This window comes from Ursus maritimus, unplaced genomic scaffold, assembly GCF_017311325.1.
Source record: "Ursus maritimus isolate PB19 unplaced genomic scaffold, ASM1731132v1 scaffold_13, whole genome shotgun sequence".
Taxonomy (NCBI): Eukaryota; Metazoa; Chordata; class Mammalia; order Carnivora; family Ursidae; genus Ursus; species Ursus maritimus.
Window position 1 is genome coordinate 38466194 of NW_024423675.1, and position 22234 is coordinate 38488427.

At 39.0% G+C, this 22234-nt stretch overlaps 1 protein-coding gene across 1 annotated transcript in view; it reads left to right on the forward strand.

Moving 5' to 3' along the window:
- The first annotated feature begins 337 nt into the window (after window positions 1-337).
- SMLR1 (small leucine rich protein 1) overlaps window positions 338-22234 on the forward strand; it is a 30528-nt gene continuing 8631 nt past the window's right edge. The window contains 2 exon segments of the mRNA XM_008691236.2: window positions 338-453; window positions 2765-2844. Of these exon segments, the coding sequence (XP_008689458.2) occupies window positions 338-453; window positions 2765-2844 (196 nt within the window).

Here is a 22234-nt window from a genome sequence, read left to right on the forward strand (position 1 = left end):
TAGGATCTGAACAAACAGTCATTTTATTTCATATTTGCCAGGAAGTCTAAGGGTCCACTGCATTTTATGCCCTTACTTTTTCTTAAATTATTCAACATATAATGCATATAATTATTGGGCATCCACGATCTCTCTTAGGAATCATCCTACATACTGGGAATACAGCAGGGATTAACATAGTCAGGCCCCTGTAGCAGGTTAACTAGTGGTCCTCCCAAAGATTCCCCCATCTGGAACGCAGAGATTCAATCGCAGATTCAATCGTATTTGGGAACAAAAGGGTCTTTACAGAGATAATCAAGTGAAGGATGCCAAGATAAGATCATCCTGGATTAGAATGGGTCCTAAATCCAATCATAAGTCTTTAGAAGAGGAGGGGAACGGAAACACAGACAAGGAGGAGAAGCACCATGGCAAAGGCCATGAGAAGACGGAGGCAGAGATTGGAATGATGTATGTAGGTGCCATGCAATGCCAAGGATTGCCAGCAGCCACCAGACACGGGAAGAGGCAAGGAAGCACTGTCCCCCAGAGCTTTCAGAGGGAACTCGGCACTGCCAAGACCTTGATTTCAGACTCTGGCTTCCAGACCTGCAAGAGAATACATTTCTGTTGTTTTAAGCCCGATGTTTGTGATCACTTATTCCATAGCCCTAGAAAATGAATACATCCTCTCATGAAGCTTATCATTACAGTGAAGAGATAAACTAACAAGACAGTATAACACAGCGAGAGGCAAGTGCATTAAGAAAAATAAGACAATGTGGCAGACTGTCACCAAGAGCTACTTTAGATTAGAAGGTGAGGAAGACCCTATTTAATCTCTACCAGTATTTCCTGGGAAATCTTATCTGGAAAAAAATGTATTATATGCAAATTAACTAACTCGTTAAACAATTTTCCATGTACATGTCAAAGATTTTCTTCTTTGGGTCATTTTAATGTGTAAGTGAGGTGCCAGCCTTTCCAGATATCTGGTCTAGGGCATCATAAACATATGTCTAATGACCTGGAGGGACAGTGCAAATTACCCTGAGCTGTGGTCATAACATTTAACTTAAGACTAAAATAAAGTTGTGAAATAAATCACTTATCAAGGAAATAGATAACAAATGTCATCACAATTCAACAACATCCGCGTTTTATTTTTTCATATAAGTTAGGTATGTATTGTTTTTATAGTATTATGCAAATGTTGGGGATACCAAAAAAAAAAAAATGAAACAGATATGGCCCTGTGCTAAAGGAGTCTGTTGTCTATAGGAAAAATTTGACATTAAATTAGTCATTTCAAGTGAAAAAGAATGTTTAAAACCAGAACAAATATAGGATAAGGCACGGGAGGTCACATAGGGACTCCTGACAATAAAGACCTCCCAGGATCCTATGGTTCCTTTATTCAACAAATATTTCCTGAGGGCCCACTAGGTGCCAGGCACTGTTTGAGTCACCTGGGATATATCAGTGAATAAAACAGGTTAAGAACCCTGTTTCTCCCCCTCTCACCCCCATCCAGGAGAGATAGGCAAATATATCCAATAAACAAATTATTTAATATTTCACAAGAGATAAGTGCTATGACAAAAGACAAAAGTAGAGCAGAGCAAAAATATTGGAAGTGAGAGGTAGGAGACAGGCTGGCTGGCTGTATAGGGTAGGCAGGAAGAGTGTCATTGAGAAGGGGACATTTGAGCAAAGATCTGAAGGAAATGACAAAGTTAGGCAGCCAGATAGGTAAGCAAAGAGAATTCCAGCAGTAGGAACAGCCAATGCCAAGGCCCTAAGGCACAGTGTACCTGACATGTCCGAGGAGCAGCAAGGAGGCTGGTGTGGCTGGAGTGAAGGGGGAAAGAAGACAGGAATAGGAGACAGTGTAACGTGGGGTAAGATGATTTAGCGCCTCCTAAGCTATTGCGAAATGTACTTCTCTCGTAATGAATGGAGAGCCATAATGCAAACTGCTCTTTATCTTCATATAGTCTCACAGTCACTTCATGGCTCCACTTTAATGTGATTCTTAACTTAATGATCACAGATATTTGCTATTGCCTACAGAAGGCTTATCATTGTATTTGCACATAATAACCACATATATCCTCCTCCCTTCTCCCACGGTTACCCATACATAATCTAGGAAAATTGCACGCCAATGAATAGAAGGGCTTGCCAGAACTGTGACAGGAAAATGGCATTAATGCATTTATTAGAGATGAAAGAATAAAGCCCATTCATAAATCAAAGTGAGCTCATTTTAAAATGTCACCAAGCCCACTAGCACTCTGGGAAGGAGTGGGAGCAAAGATGAATGGCCCTCGGATTGACATGGGGGTGGGGAGATGTCGAGTACCAAGTCAAATGCCCGAGTGTTGTTCATCCTGTCAGCAGTATAAAGTAAAACTGAGCCAAAGGAACATTTTTCACTTTGAAGAGGACAATGAGAAAAAATTGAAATGGAACATTAAGAGGAGGATTTCTCCTTGTTTGAAGAAATCATTCAAAAGTATGACCTGACAAGAAACCAAAATAACCCAGAAGCCGGCCAGTCTTTGATGCTGCTCTTCAGACAATAGTTCTGAGAGAGACAGGACTGCCCTCCTTGCCTAAAGGAGAGCCATTAGCTGGGGAACAAGGGAAAGAGTAATGTTGTACAACGAGGTCGAACACTCTATGCCGAATGTCCACCTTAAACAGAAACCCTTCGTGCAGTTTTCTACTTCAAATTAAATGAAGATCTCTAGTCTCTAAACAACATAATTGTAAGCAGGAAACTCCTGGGCCAGAACAAGATTTATAGCCGTAGGTCTCAGGCACATCAGCCTCTTACACCTGGAACCGCCAACTCAGGTATGTTTCACAAGATATTTCCTTCACGGCTGCAAAGCCTACAGCTACATTTCCAAAGCAGGCTTAATGGTCTTAAGATAACATTTTGCTTCCAGTTATAAAATAAGTAAGTCCTGGGATGTAACGTACAACATGGTGACTATTGCTAATCTTGTACTGCATATATGAAATTTACTAACAATGGCCAACTAATTCTTGACAAAGCAGGAACGAATATTCAATGGAAAAAAGACAGTCTCTTCAACAAATGGTGTTGGGAAAACTGGACCACAACGTGCAGAAGGATGAAACTGGACCACTTTCTAATACCATACACAAAAATTAACTCAAAATGGATTCAAGACCTAAATGTGAAACCTGAAACCATAAATATCCTTGATGAGAACACAGGCAATAACCTCTTTGACATCAGCCATAGCAACTTCTTTCTAGATCTATCTCCTGAGGCAAGGGAAAAAAAAGCAAAAATAAAGTATTGGGACTTGATCAAAATAAAGGCCAAAGAAACAATCAACAAACTAAAAGGCAACCTAGTGAATGAGAGAAGATATTCACAAATGACATATCTGATAAAGGGTTTGTATCCAAAATATATAAAGAACTGATACAACTTAACATCCAAAAACCAAATAATCCAATTTGAAAATGGGCAGAAGACATGAACAGACATTTCTCCAAGGAAGACATCCAGATGGCCAACTGGTACATGAAAAGATCCTCAACATCACTCATCATCAGGGAAATGCAAATCAAAACCACAATGAGATATCACCTCACACCTGTCAGAATAGCTAATGTCAAAACACAAGAAACAACAAGTGTTGGAGAAGATGTGGGGAGACAGGAACCATCATTCACTATTCATCAGAGTGCAAACTGGTGCAGCCACTGTGGGAAACAGTATGGAGATTCCTCAAAAAAATAAAAAATAGAACAACTCTATGATCCGGTAATTGCACTGACTGGGTATTTACCCAAGAAATACAAAAACCCTAATTCAAAAGGATACATGTACCTCTATGTTTATTGCAGCATTATTTACAATAGCCAAATTATGGAAGCAGCCCAAGTGTCCGTCAAAGATGAATGGACAGAGAAGATGTAATATGTATGTATATTACATATACATGTATGTATGTATATCTATCTATGTCTATCTATCTATGTATCTATACAGATATCTATATATATACGTGTGTGTGTGTGTGTGTAGTGGAATATTATTCAGCCATAAAAAAGAATGAAATCTTGCCATTTGCAAAAACATGGGGCTAGAGAATATAATGCAGAGTGAAATAAGCCAGTCAGAGAAAGACAAATACCATATGATTTCACTCATATGTGGAATTTAAGAAATAAGCAAAGGAAAAAAAAAAAAGAGAGAGAGAGAGAGAAAAATCAAGGAACAAACTCTTAACCAAAGAGAACAAACTGATGGTTACCAGAGGGGAGGTGGGTGGGGTGTGGGTGAAATACGGTGGTGGGGATTAAAAGTACATTTATCACGATGAGCGCTAATATACAGAATTGTTGAATCACTATATTGTACACTTGAAACAAATATAACACTGTACGTTAACTATACTGGAATTTAAAAAAATAACTTAAAAAACATTTTTTGTCAAATTCATAATTACTTTGGAGTAGCCCGTAAGGTTTAAGAATCCAACCACCCCAAGATTAACACTTAAATCACAGAGGACCATAGGTCGTCTGCAAGGCCCCCTAATCTACCAGGATTATCAACCATGACACCCATCTTCACTACACATTACGTGACCTGTATACTAGACAGGGCATGGGTATCTGAAGAATCTCAAAACACAGTCCTGGCCTTCAATGGCTATGATGTTGTGCAGAATTCTTTATTTAGTCAAACCTCAGCTCTGCAGAAAGTCAGCAAGCCACACATGACAAAGGTAAAGGATCCACATAGCTGTGGTCTGCAAAGAGAAAATGTACCACAGCTATTGAGAACGAGTTAGAATGAGACAGAGAGAAATTGGCAGTCAAGCCGGAGATGTGATGATTTTGCAATTAACAAATGACTAAAATGCTTCAAAGAAATATTGCTTAGGGCATCCCAAACGTCTAGACTGCTGTCAGTCACTATGTCAGCAATTGTGAATTTTTGCACTTAAGCAGAATATCTGTAGACACCAGAAAATACTATTGGGGGCTTGTGCTATATTAGCCTAATTCAATCCAAAACAGAAAGTGATTAATCCTTACAAATCTTTCAGAAGGAAAACATGGGTCGTCTCACATTTGTAATATCAACATTTAAGGCTTCACTTGTTTTTTTTTAATCGTATCAGGAAAATTCTTCTTACTGATTTGGCATGCTATTGATGAAGCCAGAGAACATAACTGGGGGAGGTTAAAGAAAAGTGAGCAGAGAAAGAAGAATGTATCAAATATTAAAGAATAGTATAACGCTTGGTTTTTTTATAAGAGAGTCTAGCTTTGGTAATCGCACAGCTACATGACAACAGTTACCGTTGTGTAACAGTCAAATCTCATTAGTCTGGAATTCAGCAAGTAGGAGAAATAAAATCAATTTTCAGCACTCGTGTGAATAATCCAGTATGTCATTTTATCTGCACTATGACAAAGAACCTGATAGGCCCTTCCTTCCTCAGCCACGAAAGCTTTGAATACAAGTTGATAGTGAGAATTAAATTATTCTGTTGTTTACTCTCCCCTCCTATTGGCAAACCATGATCATTGTTCATGGATCTTTCTTTCTTTTTCTAGTCATAGCACCTGATGCTGTACTTGTAAGAGCAGACAGTCCTAAATATTTGTCATGAAGACAATCAGAAGCCTTTGCTGTTGGCTGTGAAATGTTTTTGGCTTTGAAGAAGGTGTCATTAAGCTCATCAAATATATACAGCTAAGATGGTTTTTACCTCAAAAGAAACACAACTTTCTCTAAAGCAAATGAATATGGGAATAAAATAAATATTTTCAGGGTGAGGGACCAGGAGAAAAAGGGAAAATGAGAAATAAAAGGGGAAAAAGAAAGGTGAATATAGTGTCTTATGCAAGAGTTACGGTTATCACGATGAAAACTTTTTAATCCATCTTTCTAATTCACTTTACTCATGTAAATGGTTGTCGTGAATTTCCAAATTCAGCTGGAGACAAAGGAAAAGTCAGAAGGCACTCAAGTCATGTGCTACAGTAGCCTTATGGGCACTCTTCATCTACTTACTCCTTGGGGGGAAGCGTCTTTCTGAAGCCAGAACATATAATGTGGCACCAGATGACACAGAGAAGAGAATGGAGATTTAAAAACTCTTCCCAATTCTTTTTTTTTAAAGATTTTATTTATTTATTTGACAGAGATAGAGACAGCCAGCGAGAGAGGGAACACAAGCAGGGGGAGTGGGAGAGGAAGAAGCAGGCTCATAGCAGAGGAGCCTGATGTGGGGCTCGATCCCATAACGCCGGGATCATGCCCTGAGCCGAAGGCAGACGCCTAACGACTGCGCCACCCAGGTGCCCAAGACTCTTCCCAATTCTATTCCTAATGGCCTGTCTGATCTTTAGCTTTCGTTGATCTGTGTTCACAAGTATCATTGAACTTGTTCTTCCAATAGACAGGATGGAATCCAGCTCCTCAGCAGGCCTGACAAGGCCCTTGGTAATCTAACACAGCCCATCTTTCCATCTTCGTCTCTCACCCCTGCCCTTGTCTCACCCAGGGTAGTCCCCATGCCCTAAACACGCCACGCTCTTGCTTTCAGATGGGCCATTCCCACTGCCTGGATGCCCTCCTCTTCCCTCTCCCACACCTCCATGGCCACATGACCCCCACCTGACACTCAAGTTCCTTTCAGACCCTGGATTGCCTTGGGGATGCTTTCTCCAAGCTTCTAGGCCCATGTAACCCCTGGTTCAAAACGCGGGTTTATTATTATTTCAGGCAAGGCCGACAGATCAGGAGATGATTGCCACTGAAAAGATCATTGTTATTCACAGTTCCGGGTGGGGGGGGGGCAGGCAGTGCCACACAGGGGCCACATGGGGAAGCACCACTGCCAGTCAGGAGGTAGAGGGAGTAAGGAGAAAATGTGGGCAAAAGCCTCATATTTTGGTTTCTGAAGGGAAGGCAAGCCAAGACAAGGCAAGCCAGCTTAGGATTGGTTAGTTCAAACAATTTCAACGGGCGCTGGGTGCAGGGGCTGTCTTTGGTTGTCTGGAGTCTGGCCCGGGAATGATTAAGGCAGAAGAGAACTAGCCCTGAGGGCGATTGCCCCACAGAGGAGGTGGTGGGGTGGGTGGGTTCTGGATCGGTTAGTTTGCTTGGGAAAGGTATGCTCCCTGGTAGGCAAGCTGTTCGCTATCTCTAGGAATTGCCTAGCTCTGGGAAGTGCAGTCTTCCTGGAGTCCGCAAAGCCTCAAGATGTCAAAGCATCAGAATTACGGAAAATAAAAAGGCTTGATTAATAGGCCCCTTCCGAGTGTACTTTGTGCGATACCTTTATAACATTTTTGTATTCACATTGTTTGTCTTTTCCTCAAGAACAGAGATCTCACCTTTGGAACTTAGATACACAAAGATCTAAAATTAAACAAGCCGAAAAAAATAAATTAGACAGATCATCCTTGACAGAGAACCACAGACGAGTACTTCAAATAATCTCCTAATGGTGAGTTTCCCAGAATTTTCAAGATCACAAAGTTGAAATTGATGACTTTGCACTGGGAGTATTTGTAATATAAAGTCTATAGAGTCTGCCATTGGAGGTCAAGTGCAGGTGTGAGCAGCTCTGGCCAGGTCCCAAGACTCAAATAAGCATCCTTAAGATTTCAGTGCCTTTGGGCCTATAGACTGGGTCCTCTATCACCCGTATGAGCTCAGCAGCACCTCATCTTTATTCTGTTTTTTTCAATACAGATTAAATCGGTCATGACGACAAATAATATTCTTCCCTTACATCGTTCACTCAATCCCACAAATGAACATCCATTAGCCCACACTTGATTTTCACAAGAATAAAAAACCAGGAGACAGGATGAGACGGAGACTCCTATTTTTCTGTAAAGATAGCTCCCCTTTAAGAAAGAAAATGGAAAAATATGCAAAGTAATTGCACAATACATCTCTCTTAATGTCCTTGATTGTAACCCATTCAATAAGAACCCCAGAGAGCAGTGTGTGCCTCTGATGAGGCCCTGATTGGAGGAGAGCAATATGCAAAAAATGAGGTCTGAGGACGTGGGGAAACAGCAGGCTACTGACACACAATGTTAACCAAAAGTAAGGAAGGATGGGGTGAAACAGATCAAGAAAATCAGCAAGGGGAGAGAAAACAGAACCAGGATGGAATAAAAGAAACACATGCACTAATGATCAAGGTCATTCATTTTAGACCAACTTGCACTCACTGTGATTTGCAACCAGAAAACACAATCAACACTAAGCGAAATTCATTACTGCCATTGAGCAAAATCTATAGCAAAAACAGCCAACTCGTCCTTTCTGCCAGTTACAACATCCTCCTCTTTAGGACAAATGGAACCACTTAAGATTGTTGTAAGTGAGACAGTGGATGTGAAAGCATCAAACATACTGAAGAGCAAATGGGGCTATTCAGTAAATGTTAGGGTTCCATTCCCTTCCCTGCATGCAATTTTAGAAAGGCTCCAAAGTTGTCAAGTACGTGGTCAATGGATAAGTGATACATTTATCCCACCAAATTAAATTTCATGGCTGGTGAGAAATGCAAGATTTCAGAGGAAGAAGTTCACAAAGGGGCTCCGTGCGTGGTCCTTTCCTAGGGTTAGCAGGCACTACCTGGCACTGTCCTTGGCTCTTCCTCACTGACAGCTGACAGCCTCTGCCTTCCTCTTTGTGGCCAGAGGTTAGCAAGTGCATGTTCGTGCACTTGGCAGCTGTGCTGTTTCCTTTGTGTCTTCACCAACCCAAACATGCCATTAAGGGAAGACGTCAGCCAAAGATTTGCAGTGTCCTGGCTTCTATCCCCTCACCTCTTCCTTACTATGTGGGTCACGGGAGGGAAACCTCATTTCCCTTATTTTCTACCTTTGATTTCCTTTGAGCTTTTCTTTCAGAGGAGCAATCACACAACTGAGATTTAGATGACTCTAGTGAAGCCTCTTTAATTTCTCTCTGCAACGTAATTTCACAATGTATACTCATGTGTCTTATACACAGTGGAGGATATCAAATCTGTTTTTACCTCTTGGAAATATGCCAAATTGTATAGAAACGAACAATGCCCTAAAAGTAAAGAGGTCATCATAGAGCCACTGTGTCAGGTCGTACAAATCATGCCCTGTATGAGGATTGCTGACACAGGAGATAAGTGGGGTTATAATCTAGTCCTCATTCTGTTTGCTAAGCAACACCCAGAAGAGGTGCATTTTCCTAATTTATGCAAAGGCACTATATCAGACTGAGTGACTCTTCTCATGTCAACATTAATATAAAAGAAGAATTGAGTAAATATATGAAGCTTGGTGTCATGTAGCCAAACAGATATTGCCAATAATAATAGCAATTAAGATTTGCATTTTCTTCCACATTATCCCTACGGAAATTCATTTTCCATCCGATTTATTTATTGCTTAATTTGAAAACAATAATCTAACCTAATGAAGATTTCTGGATTTAAAAGCTGATATGGTATAAAGAGCAAAATTCATCAAAATCAAACAATTTCATTTCTGAAGTATAAATGCCTAAAGGTAGAAAGGCATCACCAAATTCTTCTCCCTAAAGGACAAAATTAATTAAGTGTGAAAAAAGATTAGAGACCTGAAATGAGTTCAAGCCCCACTATAAATAATGTAATACAAAATACAGGGTAATGTAATACAAAATTCCTCTCCCACCCAACTGACCTAACGGAGACTCTAAAAACATACTTTTTTTTTTTAAGATCTATTTATTTATTTAAGAGAGATAACATGTAGTGAGGAGGGGCAGAGGGAGGGAGGGACAGTCTTTTTTTTTTTTTTTTTTAAGATTTTATTTGACAGAGAGAGCATAAGCGGGGCGGGGGGGTGTGTTGCAGGCAGAGAGTGAAGCAGGCTTTCTGTTGAGCAAGGAGCCCAATGCCAACTTGACTCCATCCCAGGGTCTTGGGATCATGACCTGAGCGAAAGGCAGATGCTTAACCAACTGAGCCACCCAGGCGCCTGGGAGAGGGATAGTCTTAAGCAGATTCCACACTGAGTGCAGAGCATGACACAGGGCTCGATTTCATGACCCTGAGATCACAACCTGAGCCGAAACCAAGAGTCGGATGCTTAACTGACTGTGCCACCCAGGCGCCCTGAAAACATACTCTTAATGGAATAGACTTTCAATAGAACAGAAAATATTTTTGGTCACAAAACACCTTCCAACATTAAACTCCAGAATGATCCACCCGAATATAATAAATATGAAGTGCAAAAGGCTCTGCTTGATAAGAGGAAGAGATGATTAGAGAAACCAGCCCCCACCCTCCAGGGATTAAAATCTTAAGTAGAAACAGACTTAAAACTCTAACATGACCATCATAGAGGTGTACATATGCGGCAATGGTAATGGCAGGAAGGAAAAAGGGTGACCTTGAGGGGTCAGGGAAAGTTTTGGTGACATTTGAGCTGGGATACAAAGATGAGAGAACCTACAGGAGGATTAACGTCTAAAGCTCAATGGTCTGCAGTCACAGCACAGTCAGGGAAGGACTGCATCTGTGTGGCACGCTGGGGTAAACTGGGGGTGCTGACCCCTGTGAGCAAGGGATCTGGCTAAGACTGGCTGCCGCCAGGGATGAAGAGATCTATAACCCACTACACCTGTAAGCCATTTTAGCCACACCAGGATGTCATGGAACACATATTGACAAGTTCTTGAGAGTTTTGAGAATGAATTGGTCATTCTCAACCACTATGACACATTATAATCTCCTGAGAGCTTTAAAAAAATATAGATACCATTTAAATCAGAATTTCTGGGGGAGTAGCCTAAACATAGATGTGTTTTGGGAGCTCTCAAATAAGCCTAATATGAGATAAGTTAAAAACTATTAGTTAAAGCTTCCCTTTTCTCAGCAAAGCAAAACTGGCTGAGTCACATAGCAAATTTCATCATCATCACCATCATCATCACCATCAACTAGTAGATAATTGAATATTAGATAGTACCTATTTTTTTTTAAGATTTTATTTATCTATTTGAGAGAGAGAGAGAGACAGCACGAATAGGAGGGAGGCACCAAGCGAGAGGGAAAAGCACACTCCCCACTGAGCAGGGAGCCCAATGTGGGACCTTATCCCAGGACCTGGGATCATGACCTGAGCTGAAAGCAGACACCCAACCAACTGAGCCACCCAAGCATCCCAGATAGTATCTATTTCTAACCACAAAGGAGTAACAAGCTCCAGAATTACCCTTCCATTGTAAACTAGAAAACTACATAAAACACAGAAACAACTATTTTAAGGCACTAGGCCATAGAGGACTGTGATCCTTAAGAATGGGGTAAAAAGTAAGGTGGTTCCTACCATTACCCAGGATTTTTGACAATCTCTAGACTGTAGGATAGAAAGGGGCAATATAAGTACAGCTTGAGAATCTTGCTGAGTTTAGGATTCAGAGACAGGAAATTGGGGAGGACAAAGCAGCTAGAATTCATCCCCAACAGGAGGAAGAGTCCCCAACAGGCGGAAGCTAAGCAGAAAAACAATTCCAAAAATCTGCACAGGGATCCCCATGAGATTTTGGCCAAATACAAATCTGTGCAAGATTGAAACTCCCAGAAACTAGGCAGAATAACTTCCAAAAAATGAACAACTGACCACTCTTCTACTTGTTCAACACTGTACTAAAGGCTCTAAACAGTGCAATTAGATAAGAAAAAAAAAAAATAACAAGCATGCAAATTGGAAAGAAAGAAGTAGAACTCTTTTAATGTACACATGGCACATAAAAACCCTTATGGAACTTACCCAAAAAAGCCCTTAAAACTTATAAGCAAAACTTATAAGCAAGTTTAGAAAGTTCTTGAAATACAGAATCAGTATAGAAAAATTAAATGTATTTCTATATACTAGCAACAAGCAATTGAAAATGAATTTTTAAAATTCCATTTATAAGAGCATCCCAAATATGAAACACTTAGAAGTAAATTAAACTATGTGCAACCCTATACTCACAAAACTACAAGATTCCTGAGAGAACATTACAAAGGCCTAAGTAAATGGATACATAGACCATATTTATGAATTAGAAGACTCAAAGCTATTAAGATTCTCATTTTCTCCAAATTGAGTCATAGATTCAACACAATCCCAATCAAAATCCCAACAGGGTTTTTTTTTTTTTAATAAATCTGATTCTAAAATTACTTAGAAAAGAAAAGAACTTAAAGTAACCAAAAAATTCAAAGTTGGATGACACACTTTCTTATTCAAGTCTTCCTATAAAGCTACAGTAGTCAAGAGAATGTCCTACAGGCATTGAAGGACAGACTTACGAATCAATGCAACAGAATAGAGAATTCAGAAATAGACCCACACACAGGTGGCCAGTTGATTTGCAATAAAAATTAACATGCCAGTTTAATTCAATGGGGATAGGAAAGTCTTCTGAACAAACGTTGTTGGGGGAAGAAAACAAACCTTGACCCTTACTTAAAGCAATGCAGAAATTTAACTGAAAATAGACTACAGACCTAAATGTAATATTTCAAACTAATATTTAAAATTCTAGGAAAAAACAGAAGAATATCTTCATGATCTTGGGGTAGGCCAAGATTTCTTCGATAAAATGCAAAAGGCATGAACCATAAAAGAAAAAAATTGATGACATCAAAATTTAAAACTTAAGCTCCTTGAAAGACATTTTTGAGAAAATCAAAAGAAAATTAAATTTTCTTCCATGGAATAAGAGAAAATATTTGCAATACGAGTATCTGACAACAAAACTTAGATCAAAAATATATACTAATTAGTTAGAACTCAGTAAGAAGGCAATGCAGTTTTTTTTAACAGCAAAAGAATTGAACACTTTACAAAAGAAGCTATATGAATTGCCAATACACACACGAAAAGATGTTCAACATAATTAGTCATAAGGTGTATTCATCACTCCTTTTTAGTCTATATTTTTGATGTCTTATTATTTTGGGTCCTTGCTGACTCTAATGGCAGTCTTCTCTTGATCTGGTGGCCTTGCCATGCCTAAAAAACAATAAAACCTGTATTTTAAAACACAGGGAAATTCAAATTAGATGCTCAGTGAAATGCCACTGTATACCTACTGACATGATACAATTTTTAAAAGATAATAAGACCGAGTGTTGGTGAGGATGTGGAACACCTGGAATCCCCCTCATCCATTGCTGGTAAGATTGTGAATGCTATAATCATTTTGGAAGGCTGTTTAATGTTTTCTTATAAAGTTAAACATACGTTTACCATAAGACCCGGCCATTCTATTCCTAAGTTTTTACTCAAGAGAAATGAAAATATATGTCCACACAAAGACTTGTACACAAATTTATTTGTAATAGCTAAAAACTAGAAATCAAATCTCCATTATCCGCAGATGAATGGGTAAACAAATTATGGCACATTTATAGTGATATGGAAGGATATGGAGTGGAAGGGAAATAGTACTCCGCAACTGAAAAATGCAACAGCATGGATGAATTCTGCCGAGCCAAAAATTAGGATGCGAAAGTATACATACCAGGGGTGCCTGGGTGGCTCAGCTGGTTGAGTATCCGACTCTTGATTTCAGCTTAGGTCATCATCTCGGGGTCGTGAGATCGAGCCCTCCATTGGGCTTAGCATGGAGTCTGCTTGTCCCTCTCTCTCCCCTCACTTGCGTGCTCTCTCTCTCAAAAATAAACAAAATCTTTTTAAAAAGTATATATACTGTTAAGATTCCATTTCTATGAAACTCTAGAAAAAGTCAATTTGATCTACATTGACAGAAAGAATATCAGAGGTTACCTGGTGCTGGGGCTGGGAAGAATCGACAGGGAAGGGGCACTCGGACAATTCTGAGGGTTGGTCGAAATATTCTATATCTTGACTGTGGTAGTGATTGTATGAGTATATAAATGTGTCAGAACCCATTGAAATATAGACTTATATGGGCAGAATTTATTATATGTAAACTATACCTCAATAAAACTGATTTTTTAAAACATAGTATCCTTGGAGTAGAATCTAATTTTATGTCAGTCTAATTTATTATTCTTTAACCCATAATGAGGTAATATGTCTGATTGTTCTGAAAATATCATGAAAAGAATATAAATTATATTTGGAAGCAATTACTGAGACCAGATGGTTTCCCATTCTTCTAGGAGTTAAGACAATATTAACAATATTGCTTTATATGTCTGTAAGGAGCCTTATCTCTGTGTACTTTGTATTATTATGCATCTACAAAATACGACTCTGTAACAGTACTGCACTTTACAAATCTCTTTTTACGAAGCTTAACCGTTAACTCTGATATATAGGATCTGTGACCCCTCCCCTCCCATCCCCCATCCCTCACTCCCCGCCAGTTCTGAAATTAGGAGGCTTTCGCTTTCCAGCTCCAACACAAAATCTGTGTGCCAGTTCAGGAATCCACTGTCTGGACAGCCATCTACCCTAGATTCCCCAAAAGGAGGACTGGGAACTCTGAGCAGCTGGATGGATGCCCATGGAAAGAATGTCCCATCTCTGCTTCTTTTTAGGGGCAGTGGGGAAGATAAAATAGGACGGCCAGATGGCTACAACTCATTACTGCCTGGCAGCATTCAGGGTGAAATGAGAGTAAATTAATCAGCATTCAGGAGAAATGAATGGCAAGGGGCAATGTGTATTGATGCTATTTTAGCGCAAGTCAAATTAAACTTGTAGAACTGACAACATGCATTAATCTCCCTATTGCCTCCGGTAGCTGTGCAAATGAGCTCCTAGTTTCCTTATACAAACAGCTGTTATTTTCCTGTTACTACCTTGGCAGAAAGTTCTAGTAATGGCCTGGTAGCTTACCTCTAGTGATTAATACAGACTTGTGCATTATACTCACTCTGCTCCTGAAAGAACTTAGCCTCCGTCGCAGGAACGAGGTTTTAAAGTGCAGCGCTCTAGCAGAAAGCCGGGCTGTGCAATGCGACAGAGTTGTCAGTCATGTGCAAGCACGGGTTTAAATGGCACTGTGGATGAACTGTTTGCATACCGCAGAAGGCATAAGGGCTTTTTTCTAAAGGGAAATAGAAATAAAATTATGGTTTTTCTAAAAGGAGCATTCTGACTTGTATTTCAACGGTCAGCTATAAATCTGGGTAATGGCATTATGTTATTTTCTCTGCGACATACATTTAGAAATAGTATCATTTAGTGGGAAAACGTTGACTCCCAATTAAAAAAAAAAAAAAGAAGAAGAAGCATAGGGGCGCCTGGGTGGCTCAGTGGGTTAAGCACCTGCCTTTGGCTCAGGTCATGATCCCAGGGTCCTGGGATTCAGTTCTGCATCAGGCTCCCTGCTCAGCAGGGAGTCTGCTTCTCCCTCTGCCTGCTGCTCCCTCTGCTTGTGCTCTCTCTCTGACAAATAAATAAATAAAATCTTTTTAAAAAAAAGCATAAAATCAATCAAGGATATCTGGATTAGATTTCATTTCTGCTTAAAGCCATGATCTGCCGTGAATACTTACGTTTTCATAACTTTCATTAAAAGTATAAGCCTTGTAACAATGACTTTCAAACTTTTACCATTTCTTAATGGTAAGAAATGAAGTTCACACACATACACACACACACCACACACACACTGTGTTCACACCACTAAAACCAGTTTCACAAAACAGTTGTCTCTTGCCACATGAAATACATTCAAATATTTTTCTCCATTTCATTCCATTTTTTTAGAAAATTCTGGCTGAGACACACTAAATTGATTTCATGACCTGACACACGGTACATTTTTGAAAACATGTTATAAAACATAAATTTAGATTTATACAAATGTGTATATATTTTATATAAACTATAACCCTTGGAGAACTGGGCAGTGTGGATTGCCAGAATAATAATGGCGGCTCTTCTGTACTGAGCATGTTACGCTCTCAGAGAATTTGATTTAAAGTGGTAATTATAGGGGTGCTTGGGTGGCTCAGTTGGCTAAGCTACGCCTCTTGATTTGGGCTCTGGTCATGATCTCAGGGTCATGAGATCGAGCCCTGAGTTAGGCTCTGAGCTGAGTGTGAAGCCTGCTTGAGATTCTCTCTCCCTCTCCCTCTGTCCCTTCCCACCCTCCGCTTGAATGCTCTAAATTAATTAATTAATTAATTAATTAAAAAATGGTAACTGTTCTAAAGCAGGAAAAAAAAAAGAACTCCTCTCTGACTTTATTGCACAAAGTCTGTGGTATCAATTCAACCCCCCCACCCCGCCACCTTCCCACCCCCATGCCCCAATACTGAACACCGCCATCTTTGGTGAATGTTCCTCTGGTGAGAGCCCACTAAGTCAGACGTGTCTTCCAGAGCCTGCAAAGAGCCAGAAATACCAACGAGAAGGGTCATTATCCTTCTGGAATTATGGCAAGAAGCCCAAATTAGAGAATTTTGAAATCACAAAATGGTCTACAAGGCTGTCTGGTACTGCGCTCAGGTTTTTCTTCTCTGGAAAATTTCCATTCTTACTCAGTAGTAGACTCAGGTTTTACAGGTCTGAAGCTTTGCATTTAGTTGGGGGGGCTCCCTATTTCAGGGAAAAAAATACAAAGTTGCAGACACAAAATTCTGTATGAAAGTGAATATTCACAAGGACTGAGAAAAGAAATCACAAATTACAAATTTTAAAAAGTTAACTTTTTTTTTTTCTTTTTCTTTTTTTTTTTTTTTTTTTTTTTTTTTTTTTTTTTACATTCTGGAGCTTCTGTCCATCTTGCAGTTTTTGATTTTGGCCTCCACTAGGGATTTCCTTCTTATTGTATTTGAGTTTTGGTATGATCAATCATTTTGAAAAACAAAACTAATCTGAAATCAAGGCATCCCAAGAGGAATTAAATGTTTTTTAAAACTGTCATTATATTATATTGTGCTATATAACCATATAATAAAATTTATATTACCTACATTGAACTTTCATAAGCACGTATACTTTGGTATTAGAACACAGGTTTCTTCAGGAACCTGCTGTGCCAGGTGTCAGTTCTGTGCGCTTTTTTGCCCAAAACTGCCCCACTTAGTCAAGACAAAATCCATCATACACACCAAAATGTAATCCAATACTTGGGGATCTGTAAAATCGCACAAAGATACAATTACTGTTTCTAGGACTATTGCTAACCCTTGTTGTCCTCAGGCACAGTTCTGAAAAATTCCATTTTACCCAATTAACTCCAAAATGTATACTTTGTTTTGTAATTGTATATACACTGTAGAATATAAATTTCATTTTGACTGAGCACGAATGAGAATCAAATCTTCCAATTGTAATTTTACTTGCATGATATTTGGAAGAATTTTCCAGAGTTGATCTGGCTCCATATATTTCAAACCTTATTTCTCTCCCACTTCCCATATACTCCTGAAGTTGACTACCATAGGACATGTTTAAATTGAGGTATGACCTTTTGCCCCCGAAATTTTAGGTCACCCACTAAAAGTTACTGCACAGTGCATGGTAGGAATATTCCAGAAGCCTTTAACACACCCCAGCTAGAGACAACTTAACTATATACAGAAATGACTGAAAACCACATATACTTTCTATTAACTCAATTAAATGTGTCCCCAGATCATCTTTCCCAAGACCTGTCCCAAATATGTCTGTGGCTGCTCCAACAGTACATGACACAAGGAGCATGGCAGAAGGGAAGTTGAGGTGCAAAGACAATTAGTCTTAATCAATTGCAATTAGTATATTTTTCTTTTGAAACTTTACAAAAACTATGCCCAAGTATATATATTTTCAGTATTCTTCCCTGGGTCTGGAAGAGCCTATGCAAATGAGGGGTGCTGGTATTTAAACTTCATTAACTTAAATTAGCATAAATCAGTCTCTGTTCTGATCTCTTATTTCATAAACATACTGATTGATCAAAACACAGTGGGTCAAGGGAGAAAAAAACCTGAATTGGCAGGACTTCCATCTCTGAGATTCCAAATCTGTTCAAGGAACAAACAACTTCTTGGTGTGTCAAAATGTCCTCATCTCCCTGGCACTTGGAAGGCAAACATTCACTTTCATACTAATCCCAGAGAGCCACCCACTTCTGTTACAGCTCATTGCTAATGATGAGAAACATCTAATTTCTAAGGCCACCCTAGATGGGGTGCAATTACAAAGAATCTGTGTTCAGGTGGGCATGTTCTAATGATCATTTTCCAATGAACAAAATAACCTTGCGAAGTGGAATGGGCTGACAATTGGAAAAATTTCATGAATGAGACAATGTTGATGCTTCTTGAATTGTTAGGGCTGGTTTGTGCTAATACAATTTACAAAAACAAAAGCAAACAAACAAACAAAAACAAAACCCAAAAACTCCACCATAATAATTTCTCATAATTTTTTCCTTATCCACTGTTCCCTACCTAAGACTCTTAAACCTATATGTTGATACTTAGGGACAAGCTTTATGGTCAGAGCATTGAGACAAATCTTATCTAGTGGCCCATTTCCAAAAGCACGGTCTGTAGACCTTAATCTCCTGGGAGTCTCCTGGCAAAAAGGACTTGATGGTCCAGTAAGTTTGGAAAAGGCTCATGCAGTATTCCTCTTGGGGATTCACAATGCACCCTACCAGATAAAAGGCTCTACAAAACCTTGCAATCAAGAAACCTACTTACCCCAGGATTCTCTATATTTAACCATTTAACCAAGCAATGTTTAATGAATTGTGGTAGAATTGGAGTCTCAGAGACTAGACACAGAGATGGGCACATTTTCTTGGCCTATTGTCAGTGTTTTCAAGTTTCTAGATTAGTATTTCACTAAAGTGTAATTTCTATTACTTGTCCTCTTTCTCAATGTGCTCCAGGCACTATAGGTCTCATCACATATCTTTGATTATGCTAGAAACATTTCCATTTCAGAAATTTAGTACTTCCTATTCCCTCTGCCTAGAAACGTGTTCCTCCAATTATGCACATGACTCCTTTCACTTCATTCAAGTTTCTGCTCAAAAGTCACCTTTTCAGAGAAACTTCTGAATTGTGTCCCCTCCCAGAATTCATATGTTGAAGCCCTAACCCCCAATGTGACTAGGGCCTTTAAGGAAGCAAGAAGGTATAATAGGTCATGAGGGTGGGATTCTAATCCAATACAACTGGTACACTTCTAAGAAAAGGGAGACACCAGGAGTGCCTGTGCAGAGGGAAGAGGCCAAGTGAGGACACAGCAAGAAGGCAGCCACCTACAAGCCAAGGAGAAGGGTCTCAACAGAAACCAGCTCTGCCAATATCTTTATCTTGGATTTTTAGCCTCCAGACTCTTGTCTCTAGGAGGTTGAGAAGCAGAAGAGTAGAGTACAGTGGATAAGTGTTTGGGCTCTGGGTTCAAATCGTGACTCTGCCACTTTCTAGTGGTGTAATCCTTGATGAGTTATGACAACTCCAGGAGCTTTTCTGTCTGTAGAATAGTGATGAGAAAAACGGCCTTTACTTCAAAGGCGTTGATGTAAGACTATAATGAGACACCGCACAGGCAATGCTTAGACTACTGCCTAGAACAGTACACGCATTCGATAACTAGTACCTACTATCGCTTACTGTGTGTTTACTCCACTGGAATGTAAGTTCTGTAGGGACAGGGAATCGGTCTTAACCAGAGATAAGTTCCTAGTCTCCAAATCAGTGCCTCCAGGCATGTGTTAAGACCTTAATAAATATTTGTTGCCTGCAAATATGAATAAATAAAAGCTGGTGGACCTTCTCACAAAGTTCAGAAAGAATGTAGATTCTGTATTGTCTCTTCCGTAATCATCTTTTTTTTTTTAATTGAATGGACACTTATAACCCATCACTGCCATATGATTTCAGAGCACTCATTTTTGTGTGGACCGTAGTATTGGTGACAGGTCATAGTATTTAGTTATGAGCCAAGCTAGAAGGGGCAGTTAATAAGGGACCAAAGAATATAGGTTTTCCTACTCAAAAGGGCTGTCGGTATGACATTTACCTTGTGGGTGATGCTTCATTTCAGCAAAACGTCATGCACATAATTAAATCAAAACACTTTCTTTGAAATTCACTAGTTTTTGTTCATACTGAATTTTTTGTATAAGTTTTGTAGCTGTACATAATTTTCTATCCCAGGTATCAGTCAATGGCACTTGGGCACCTTCCACTGATGGACTTCGGCACTTTCATTGGCCTATGACATGTCACTGGAATGAGTCATTCTTTATGGCTCAGGCAGACTGATGCAGAATCCAAAGCAGAGCCCTGGTGGGCTTGATATGATCTATAATAGGTCACAGTTACCCAAGGTAGGCTTTTGCCCATGTCATTAGAATGAGTCATTCTTTATGGCTCAGGCAGACTAATGCAGAATCCAAATCAGAGGCTTAGTGGGTTTGGTATTACCTGCAATAGGTCACAATTATCTAAGGAAGGCTTTTGCCTGGCTCTCACTAAAAGTATAATAGGTGGTGTATGAGTAGTTCCCTGGGAATTTTATTCCCAAATATCAAAATCCGCAAACACTTGTTTCTTAAATAATCATGTAAAATCAACAATGGGAGCATTTGCTATTAAGGAAATCAATGAGAGTATAATCCCCAATGTGTTATGTCCTTCAATCTTCACAGATGTATATTTTCCAATGATATAAATGATATTTCCTACTACATGGTACAGAGCCAGGTAAAGAATTTGCTGTCATTATGGTAGGAAATCACACATTGCCTACGGAATCCCACCCTGAATTCCAGTAAATCAAAGAGATTACCAGGGTTTCCACCATCTCCATCCTTCTATAGCTGCTATGCCTACTGAATAAAACTCCAAGCAACCAGTTTGGATTGGGATAAGATCCTTTATAAATAAAAGTTCCCAAGCTCTGAAGGATGTTTTAATCAATTCTAATATTTAATCTTCTAGAAGTTCCCAGTGGTGTGGCGTTTTTCATAATTTAGGAAAACCTTTACTACTAGCCGTAATCACAAATCAAAATCTAAAAAGCAATACCCTTTGCAACAGCATAAAAAATATGAAACACTTAGGCATAAATCTGACCAAAAATGTTCAAGACTAGCATGCTGAAAACTACAAAACATTGTTATAAAAAGCTACAGAAGATCCAAAGGAAAGGGAAACACATGTGATGTTCATGGGTCAGAAGACTCCCTATTGTTAAAATATCAATTCTCTTGTCATATTGGTTCTCTGCTCATTTGCAGATACAATGCAATCTCAATGAAAATCTCAACAGGACTTTTTACAAAAATTGGCAAGGCAATTCTAAAATTCATATGGAAATGAAAATGACCTGTACTAGCCAAAACAACTTAGAAAAAGAACAAAGTTGGAGGGCTAAATTTACCTGATTTCAGGGCCTATTTTAAGGCTGCAGTCATCAAAACAGAATGGCACTAGTGTAAAGATTAACAACAGGATCAATGGAGAGAATACAGAGTGCAGGAATAATTGGACTTCTGATTTTTGACAAAGGTGCAAAGGCAATTCAGGAGCAAGAACTGCTTTGTCAACACACAGTGCTGGAACAATTGAAGGCCCATATGCAAAAAGAAAGTACTCTAACCCATATCTCTCATCATATATAAAAATTACCTCACAATAGATCATAATCCTAAATATAAAAGCTGAAAGTACAAAACTGTTAGAGGAAAACACAAGAGAAACTCTATGTGACCTTGAGCTGGTCAAAGATTTCTTAAATGATACGAGAAGCACAATCCATAGGAGAATAAATTGGTTAACTGGACTTCATTAAAATTTAAAACTTCTGTGTTTTCAAAGACATTGGTAAGTGAATGAAAAGACAAAGCTAGAATGGGGGGGAAATCCTTGCAAATCATCTATACAATAATTGACTTGTATCCAGAATATATGAAGAACTCTCACAACTCAATAAGAAAATAGTCTACTTTTTTAAAAAAAAACATGCAAAAGTGTTAAACAGACACTTTATGAAATAAGATACATAAAATGGCAAACAGGTACATGAAAAGATGTTTAACATAATTAGGGAAATGCATACTAAAACCACAGTAAGAGTCTACTACCTATCACTGGAATTGCCAAAAAACTGACCATACCAAGTGTTGATAAGTATGTAAAGAAACTAGAATTCTTATAACACTGCTGGAAGAGATATAAAATGACATAACTAGTTTGGAAAACAGGTTGACAGTTTCTTAAAAAGTTAAACATACACTTACCATACA